General features: G+C 44.2%; 2 protein-coding genes across 2 annotated transcripts; one reads left to right on the forward strand and one right to left on the reverse strand.

The window, feature by feature from the left end:
* Window positions 1-1,311: 1,311 nt before the first annotated feature.
* Window positions 1,312-4,805, reverse strand: LOC136527875 (uncharacterized). The gene is made up of 5 exons (XM_066520728.1): window positions 4,412-4,805; window positions 2,947-3,152; window positions 2,615-2,713; window positions 2,203-2,276; window positions 1,312-1,821 (listed from the first exon to the last, which is right to left on the reverse strand). The coding sequence occupies exons 1-5, from the start codon at window positions 4,707-4,709 to the stop codon at window positions 1,605-1,607; spliced, it is 894 nt and encodes a 297-aa protein (XP_066376825.1). The 5' UTR covers window positions 4,710-4,805; the 3' UTR covers window positions 1,312-1,604.
* A 61-nt stretch (window positions 4,806-4,866) lies between these two features.
* On the forward strand, window positions 4,867-9,307 carry LOC136527874 (large ribosomal subunit protein mL101 (rPPR4)-like). The gene is made up of 2 exons (XM_066520727.1): window positions 4,867-5,208; window positions 7,531-9,307. The coding sequence occupies exons 1-2, from the start codon at window positions 4,993-4,995 to the stop codon at window positions 8,905-8,907; spliced, it is 1,593 nt and encodes a 530-aa protein (XP_066376824.1). The 5' UTR covers window positions 4,867-4,992; the 3' UTR covers window positions 8,908-9,307.
* The last annotated feature ends 297 nt before the right edge of the window (window positions 9,308-9,604 follow it).

Below are 9,604 nucleotides of genomic sequence, written 5' to 3' on the forward strand. Positions count from 1 at the left end.
CCCTCCCTCTCCCTTCCAGCTGCTCCTCCCCCTTCCAGCTGCCCTCCCTCTCTTCCTTGTGGTTGCTGCAGTGCTACAGGCACGCAGGCCTCTAGATCCAGCGGGTGTAGAACTGCAGATCCAACTGTGCAAGGGAGGAAGACTGCACGAAGAATATGAGCTCCTCCTCCTCAGGTCAGTCATCACCTCCTCGTTCAATCTTGGTGCTTTGAAACTTGAAAGGGTGGACTTGATGTATGCACTATTGCACTATGCACTATGGCAATGGCAGTGTGGCACTATGCCCACTAGCCACTATGCACTATGCAGTTCTGGACTGGTTTAAATTGTGTGCTTTACTGTTTTAATTTCCTTTGTTGATCACTTGATTGCTTTTCACCTGATTGCCTTTTACCATATTTCCTTGCTAATGTGCTTTATTTTTCTATAATTTTAGTTTGTCAGCAGCAGCCAGCAAGACAAGAAAGGGTTCTGCAGCAGCCAGGTAAGTGGCCAACTGACCTCTCAACTGACCTATTTAGAGCCCAGAACATGTAGTATATTAGTGTGTGTATATTAGTTTGAGTAACTATATAATATATATGGTATATCAGTTCCCCATATATAGGGGACGACCAGGACGACCAGGGGACTCGTCCAGGGTCGATTAATCGTCCTGGACGACGACTAATCGTCTTGGACGTTCTGGACGGTCCCCAGGCGTCCAGACTCGACCAGCCGTCCTGAAAACATGGATGTGAAGTAGGAAGTTAAAAACATTTACTCTTTCTTGTTTTACATACTCGTCATTACACAAAAAAATTCAAGATAGTATCAACTTTTATCAAGAATAATGGATTACACGAGTGTCAATGATTGATGAAGGGTGTATACATTTGCCTTCAAGCTCTACCATTTCAAAAGGAACTAAACACTGATGCAGTGCGTGCCAGTGCCAGAGTACTGAATAGAGCACGGGAACTGACTCTATTCGGTTTAGGAAAAAGTCTACTTAACCCCCCCACCTTTCATACTTGGTCTACTTCACCCCCTAACTATGAAACCGTCTGTTTTACCCCCTGAACTTTCCGAAACCGTCTATTTTACCCCCCGGGCGGTTTTTGACCGCGGTTTGCCACAGTAACAGCGGTTTGCTACAGTAGCAGCCCGCTGCCAAAAAACCGCCCAGGGGGTAAAACAGACGGTTTTGGAAAGTTCAGGGGGTAAAACAGACGGTTTCATAGTTGGGGGGTGAAGTAGACCAAGTATGAAAGGTGTGGGGGTTAAGTAGACTTTTTCCATTCCGTTTAATCAGGAAAGGGATCAATAACATTCACTAGCACTTGGATTTACCACTTTTATTTGAATCACAGGTACAACAGCTCATATCTACCACAACAAAATGGATATCTTAAGGCTTTCCTAGTGTCTCCCTAGTGCATTGTTCTCAAATGGAACTAATACAGTCCTTTCAACAAAGCTTACTAAAAAAGAGTAGCATAAGAATGACTTTACACAGAAGAGAAGGACAACAAAGCTTGCATGAAGAAAATGGAGCATGCAGCTCAGATTAGAGACATCAAATCGTCATCACCCGTAAGTTACACAGATGAAGGGCACCAGTCCTAGTAGGGTTCCAAGGATTCCACAACTCTCATTGCTTGTATTTGCAAGGTCGTCTGCCTTTGCTCTGCATCCAAGGTGGAGCCGAACCGGCTTGCTGCCCATATAAGTGATGCACACTGCTCACCAAACAGATTTTTCATTTGTTCATGTATGGGAGAGTTTTCCTTCACATAAACATGTCCAATGAGCAACAATAGGAACTCCCCGCATTTCAATCTACATTGAAGCATCAAGTGAAAAAAACTCTAGGTCATTTCAAAATAGAAACCAGTTGGTGCTTCGGAGAAGCCATCACAATGTCAAACAGAGCCTCAACTTTTCATAGACAAATATCTTCGCAGCAAGCAAAAATAATTTTCAGAGGTATATAAAGCTTTGTCAAGCCACCAACAGAATAGTTTAAGTGGCTCCTTTTCCATTTGATCATTTCACTTGTTTATGTTTCTTCAGTTCACACGACTGATAAGATACAGACAGATTGATGCACCAGAATGATATATTGTTTATATGCACAGTGAAAATAAGTTGCATTCAAATTATGGAGCTAGCCATTGAGACAAAAACAGAAAAAAAAAGATCTGATGGAACAATACTTGCCTTATATGCTTTTCCATTTGCACATCCTTCAAAAGTTCAGCAACCTTTTCAAGTCCACTGTATTCCTCGAAATCCTAGAGAAGTAGTCATATAAAATATAGATAAGCTGAATCACAGAAGCCAGAAACAACCAAAGATACCAATCTATTAACAGTTTTATGACTCTTTTCTTAATTTTTCATAAGTCTTGGCCCATGCAAAACATGCTTTGAAAGAAAATCAACCAATCTACTAAACAACAGCAACACTCGAAGACAGAGACATTTCAATCGTACTAGAGATATTTACTATTTTTTTTCGAAAAAGCTGTCCTACATTCAGCACCTGTATACTCATCTTAAGTTGGCACAAAAAAAATCAAGTTCCACATATACAAGACTGGAAAATTAATAGGTAAAGAGGTAAACCATACCATCTGATTGGAGGGTGAGTCCAACATAAGCGATATCAGTGTGTCCAAGCAAACTCCTTGCTCAGTTGGACCTCGGCTGGCTAATATATTCAAGAGTACCTACACCAAGTTAAGTTAACAACTGGTCAACCAAATAAACAATGGGCCCAAAACTACATATGGGGACGATATCCAGTTAAGTTGTGGTTTATGCTTGAAAAAAAAATGCCTTCATAGTTGAATAGGAGCTACTGAATTATTGCCACAAAGAACAGAACTTCCTCGCAGTGATCTCATCTCATTGAAACCCAGAAGTAATAGGCAATAATTTATCAGAAAAGGATTGCGATTACCTTCACAGCCTTGTATTTGTGGGCCAGAGCTGTGCATCGGCTATATAAAAGGCAACAACCTTCCAAGACTCTAAGTGCAAGAGCAATTTCGGAATCCGTAGGGGGGCTTGTAATCTTCATTGGTTCCATTCCAAATATATGATCCAATGTCACAACAGGATCTTGCTTTGGTTGATGCAACGAATTCTGAAAGAGAACAGGAATAACTGTAGTAGACACAAGTTCATCAGTAAGTGCTGCTTTCTCGGGTATAAGCATAAGAATTATATCCAACCAAATGCCTGAGCATATTAATGTCTTTTGAGATTTAAAATTGCGAACTTGATATGCGCATTACAACAAGAATAACTACTCCATTGTAACAATGCTCTCCTGAATTATACTCGTAGAAAGTTATGCATAGACCACTAGATGTGAGAATGATCATATAACTCCAAAAATTGATGAATACAAGATACGATTCCCACATGAGGATCCATCTTATTTGGCTGTTTCATTGTAACGGTCATAGACAATTATGAGAAACTCAAACTACGTGACCAGACAGGTAGCTGGGCGTACCCAGTGCAGAGAGCTCCCGCTCTGTGCGGGGTCTGGGGAAGGGTGTCAGTGGCAAGCCTTACCCTCGCTTGTGCAATGCGAGGAGACCGCGACTCGAACCCGGGACCTTCCGGTCACAGGCGGTAAGACTCTACCGCTTGCACCAGGCCCGCCTTTCACCAGACAGGTAGCTGCATTAATGAAAAAAGCAAATTAAAGATTTAATAGGTTTGTTTATGTTATAATACGAACACACAGTTACCAGGTTTGTTCTTCCCTTGAGAGCATTATAATTGGACAGAGCAAATGCAGTCGCTATTGCATTGTCAACATTTAGATGCAATTCAGGAAGTCCGGAACGATCAAACAGAGTCATTACTAGTTAATTTTTTAAACAAAGTGAGAAAGAGAGCTGCCTATATTTAATAATAAAAAAGGAGTAAAAGCACCAGAGAAAGCGACAAATGGAATGAAGGAAAAAGACTAACACTGCAGCTTCCTAGACCTCCAAGCTACCAGCATGAGCTACATAGTCATTATGGATTCCACTCTTCTGACTTGAAGGGGTATTTGGGGGCATCTATTACCTAATGCTGAATCTTGGGCTCTAACTAATGAGCCTGAGAGCATTTCATCGATTTAATCTCCCCTACTTATCTTACGATCGCAAGAGCAGCAGCGCTGCTCCTAACTTACCACCTTTTTTTAACAAGCCAGCACTACATAGTGCCAATTTCATTGAGTAGATAAGAGTCCAAGTATTTAGTTTGTGTTCAAGCATTATTCATCAGATTTCAAACAGCCATTGACCATTGCATAAGAGATTGGTGTCACCTAAAGACAATACATTGCGTAGACGCACACAACAACCCAAAATCCAAATAAAAATCGCATCAGATCACCGAAATGGGCGGAGGAACGATACCTTGGAGATCGGGGATGGATTGGGAGTGGCGGAAAAGGAGCAGCCGCGCGTCGTCGGCCGCGGAGGCGGTGGAGCGAAGGAATCCGAGCAGGCTGCGGAGCCCGCGCGCGCGGAGGAAGGAGAAGTCCGCCTTGGCGTCGCGCAACCCCGAGCGCAGCTCCAGCGTCACCTCCCGGTACAAACGTCGCCGCGCCAGCGCATCCGCCAGCTCCCGTCCACTGCCACTTCCTCCTGCCCCATCAGCGGCCGACGAAGAAGACCCATCCTGTCCTGCCGGCTCCGCCTCCTTCCGACTCATCCCCGTCGCCTCCGACCGCCGGCGACGTCGCCCCCCTCCCCTCCTCTTCCTTCCCCGTCTTTCACAGCTCGTTTTTTGGCTTTCCCGTTTTACCCCTGGCTCATGAGGAGAAACTGACGCCCTGTTATTTTCAGAGCCCACGGCCCAACAAGGCCCAGAAAAAGCCCAACGCGATCACACGAGCGGGACTGGGGGAGTAGTGAGGCGAGCTCCTCCCCGCGCCGCTGCCAAAACCCTCAAAACCCGAGACGCCGGCGGCGAAGAGGAGAGGGCGGAGGCGGAGATGGCGACGCGGGTGAAGGACGTGGCGCGGCGGTCGACCAAGAAGTACGTGGAGGAGGCGCTGTACCGGCGTCTGTTCCGGAAGGGGTCGACGCCGCAGGCGGTGCGGGAGGAGGTGGACGGCTTCCTCGACAGCCGGAAGCGGGCGTTCAAGTGGGAGGTGGGCGTTTGCGTACGCCGGATGCGGCGGAACGCGCTCTACCGCCCGGCGCTCAAGGTCCAGCCCTTCCTTTGTGTATCTCATTTCGTGATCTCGGTTTGGGCCTCGTGAAGTCGTGATGCTCCTGTTGCTAGATCTGATCATGGGAGTAGGATTTGGACAGGGGACAGATATGAATACGATGGGATAGTGCGCAACTCATTGGCAATTTGAAATTTCTTTTCTTGCAAAATTTTTGTCTCCGGACCTGGAATGCTTAATTTGATTTTGGTGGTTGGAGTATGCTAAGAAATATTTCATCTGATTGCTAGATTGCTAGTGGTGGGGAAATTGTGACGGAAATAGGCTCGAACATTGGGAATGAAACTCCAGGTTGCCATTGTTTGTTTTTGTCATTGCGGAATCTGTACAGTTTCGTGCCACTAAGGCAGGATATTCATCAATTGCTCAGCCATGCAAAATAGTTATCAGCGATGTGAAATTCTTACTGCCTTCTCTGACCTTCGGATGTCATGTGTACTTGGAATTTTAGGTGGACTTGTTATATAGCTGGTTATTGAGAGCTAAAAGCTGTTAGATTGGCACAACACTTGGATTGGTTCATATTCTTTGCTACGCAATTAGTCCCATTCTGTTGTTCAATGAAACTGCATAACTTGTGGCGCTGGTCTTTTCATTGCCATGGTTAGCTACTTAGCTGTACTGATGATATTTTATCTGATATTTTATCAAATGACAAACATAGGCACTAGTTTCTTGCTGTTCTTCACAGTTCGAATCAGCTCACTTTTGCTTTCCTCTTGGTACTTTGTTTTCCTAATGACCAAGGTTGCATGCTCAAATTTCCTTTGTGTCTCTTAGGAATCATCCTATTGAACTTAATCAAAAGTGCTTTCCATATGTTTGGCCTCTCTTTATCAATATGTCATGTTTTTCTGCTTCACTTCATCTTGTCAACTTTTTTTGTGATGTTTGCTGATCTTTGAAGAAGATTATTCATTGTCTCATGCCATATTTTTGTCGGTTACTTTGTTCCATAGTTCTTGCAAAGTTGATTCTTGATATCCTGCAACTCTAATATTCCCTTAATAAACTTAAGATGCTATGTAAATGTCCTTTTCTAAATCTAGCATCCCCCCCAGAACTTTTCATGTGCTCTGCGGAAACTTTCCTGTTTTTTTATTGTGCAACTAAATGATCCTTAGCTAATTGGGAAACTGACATTTCTAGAAATGCTAATTTTTTTTACCTGAAATTTTTGTTGATATTTAGTATGATGTGATCATTGCAGTTAATGGTCATTGTGTTATTTACTTTAAGAATCATGAGTTTCTACAGAAGCACCTGCACATTTATTGTCTTATTTAAACTTTTTACGTGTGTCAGTGCTAACTGTGAAGAATATAATGGTTAGATTATGGTAAACTATAGGGCATGTAACTATTACGTCAATGTAAATATTACTGCTTGACATTTTACTATAGAGGTGTGTCCTTTGCAAAAGCTCAAAAATTTCCTAATTCTTTGCTCGTGTGGCAGTAGCTAGTGTGATGAACCAATTGATCCATGATCCTATCATTTCATACCAAGTTGAAGACTTTTTATTGCTACAAGTTCTCATATGAGCAACCCCGATAATTGCATAGCATACAACAACAACAACAACAACAAAGCCTTTAAGTCCCAAACAAGTTGGGGTAGGCTAGAGTTGAAACCCAGCAGAAGCCATCAAGGTTCAGGCACGTGAATAGCTGTCTTCCAAGCACTCCTATCTAAGGCTAAGTCTTTGGGTATATTCCATCCTTTCAAGTCTCCTTTTATTGCCTCTACCCAAGTCAATTACATATAAATGCTATTGGGAAATTATTGTATTTGTGGCAATACTTACAAAATCATAGATGGTGCGTTCACAATGTGAAACTCTGGAATATATAAGGGGGCACATTGGCAGTACGGCATTTATTCCAGCGATATATATAGTTACAATGCACCACATACACACTGTTAGAATAGATGACCAGTAAAAATTGAACACCCCAAGTGTGTAAGTACCAAAGTTTAGTGTCCAATGTATCTATCTGTATATATGTGGCAGTACTTGCAGAACCATCGTTTACTTACTCATAAATGCTATCGGCCATCACTGGTCGTACTCATTGTGAATAACTGTACTGATTGCTAATAAGTCATTTCTATTTGAAATATTCTTGTTCCCTTTCATTTACATGTAATTTTCTTCCAAATGAAGCAGCACATAAAGTTGCCATTCAGATCGAAATCATTATGTAATATTGAATCTTGGTTATTTGCTTGTGATTGTTCTGAATTTGATCAGCAGACTTTACATGGATCCTTTCTCTCTTTTGTTTATTGATTCAGCTTTCTGAAGTTATGGCGAGAAGAGGCATGAATCCTACTGTTAGTGATCAAGCAATCTGCCTGGATCTCGTTGCCAAATCGAGAGGCATCGCTGCTGCCGAGAAGTACTTTTTGGACCTCCCAGAAACTTCCAAGACTCATCTTACATATGGCGCTCTTCTCAATTCTTACTGCAAAGAGTTGATGACTGAGAAGGCCGAGTCTCTTATGGAGAAAATGAAGGAGCTCAACTTTGCTTTCACTGCCATGTCCTTCAACAGCCTAATGACAATGTACACCAAAGTCAACCAACCTGAGAAGGTCCCCAGTATCATTCAGGACATGAAGGCAGATGATGTATTGCCGGATGTTTTTACTTACAATGTTTGGATGAGGGCGCTTGCAGCTCTCAAAGACATACCAGGGGTCGAGAGGGTGATTGAAGAGATGAAACGGGATGGCCGTGTTGCTCCTGATTGGACAACATACAGCAACCTGGCTTCCATATACGTTGATGCTGGGCTGTTTGAGAAGGCAGAGGCTGCTCTTAAGGAGCTTGAGAAGCGGAACACCAGCAATGACGTCGAAGCCTACCAGTTCCTTATTACATTGTATGGGCGTACGCAGAATTTAGTGGAAGTTCACCGTGTCTGGCGATCACTGAAGCGGAATAACCCTAGAATGGCAAACATGAGCTACCTTAACATGATTCAGGTTTTGGCCAACTTGAAGGACCTTCCTGCCGCCGAAGCCTGTTTCAAGGAGTGGGAAGCCCAGCACATCCATCCACCTAAGACCAATGCAAAGGACCCTACGGAAGATAAGACATCCACTGCAGATCCAGAATCTTCAAGTAACCTGCCTAATAATCAGTCTGGGAAGACAGCGCAGAACCTCCAACCAAAGCATCCAAAATATGACATCCGGGTAGCAAATGCTATGATCAAAGCATACATTACCGAGGGCATGCTTGACAAAGCTGTCGCCGTGAAGAAGCGCGCCAAGATGGGCGGCGGAAGACTGAACGCCAAGACATGGGAGATCTTCATGGAGCATTACCTCAGGACGGGGGATCTCAAGATGGCCCATTGGTGCGCGGACCGTGCGATGAAGAAGGGGCACAGCAGCGGCAGGATCTGGGTGCCGCCGCCCGCCGTGACGGAGACCCTGATGAGCTACTTTGAGGAGAACAAGGATGTCGATGGGGCCGAGCAGTACGTGGGGGCTCTGAAGAAGGTGCAGAAGGATGTGGGCGTGCCGGTGTTTGAGCCGCTGGTGCGGACGTACGCTGCCGCGGGGAAGAAGTTCCCTGGGATGCGGCAGCGGCTGAAGATCGAGAACGTGGAAGTCGGGGAGGAGACGGCCCAGCTGCTTGACGCTATCTGCGCCGATCAATAGGTGGTTTTTTTTTTCTTGCGCTTTATGTTCGTCTCAATAACAGCAGGATCCTTCTGATTGCTTGGCTATTGGTTCTGCAAGAACTACCATATGCCTGTATGTACACGCTGAAATTCAGCCATCGTTTCCATTCTTTTCGTAATCATCATGTGGCTGTACCGGCGCGGGGCTACCATTGAACTGCACCCCCAGACCACAGGTTGGAAGTCCTGTAACTTTCAGTTTTTGGCTCAGTTTTTGGCGTGTTGAACCTAGGTTTTTTTGTTTCCTGATTTCTCCTTCTCCGCTTCGAGTTTTGGTATCTTGTACTGTTCTCAGCTGATGAAGCCAATTGTAATACGTACAAGTCATAGCAAACCTGGTGCTCTTTTGATGACTTGGCAGATTGGTACTCATTTAATACTTGGCAATTTGGCATGCATCGTGCATGTGTACTTGGTGTGTGTTGAAGTGAGCCCCTCCTTCCTGCTCCAGGCATTGATAGTCAACGGATTGGGCAGAAGCAGGGACATCCTTTTTGGCCACGATCGGATCGCACGTGTCGCGTGTCGATAAATTCCATCACATTCCCATGCTCATCTTGCTGATCTGTACGAATACGATGGCCAGGGAAAGTGAAGAGGCTGTCCCAGGTTCAAGTTGGCATAAACTAGCGTCATGTTATAAGCCGTATTTTTTCAACTAACGAACAGTATTT

Source organism: Miscanthus floridulus, chromosome 19 (assembly GCF_019320115.1).
Source record: "Miscanthus floridulus cultivar M001 chromosome 19, ASM1932011v1, whole genome shotgun sequence".
Taxonomy (NCBI): domain Eukaryota; kingdom Viridiplantae; phylum Streptophyta; class Magnoliopsida; order Poales; family Poaceae; genus Miscanthus; species Miscanthus floridulus.

What these genes read in the sequence shown, in the direction of transcription:
- LOC136527874 (XM_066520727.1), top strand. Translation starts at nt 4,993, where the DNA reads ATGGCGACGCGGGTGAAGGACGTGGCGCGGCGGTCGACCAAGAAGTAC. An exon ending in TCTACCGCCCGGCGCTCAAG is followed by an intron (nt 5,209 to 7,530) that starts GTCCAGCCCTTC and finishes TTATTGATTCAG; the next exon opens with CTTTCTGAAGTTATGGCGAG.
- LOC136527875 (XM_066520728.1), bottom strand. Translation starts at nt 4,709, where the DNA reads ATGAGTCGGAAGGAGGCGGAGCCGGCAGGACAGGATGGGTCTTCTTCG. An exon ending in ACTCACCCTCCAATCAGATG is followed by an intron (nt 2,277 to 2,614) that starts GTATGGTTTACC and finishes CTACTTCTCTAG; the next exon opens with GATTTCGAGGAATACAGTGG. An exon ending in CAAATGGAAAAGCATATAAG is followed by an intron (nt 1,822 to 2,202) that starts GCAAGTATTGTT and finishes GCTTCAATGTAG; the next exon opens with ATTGAAATGCGGGGAGTTCC.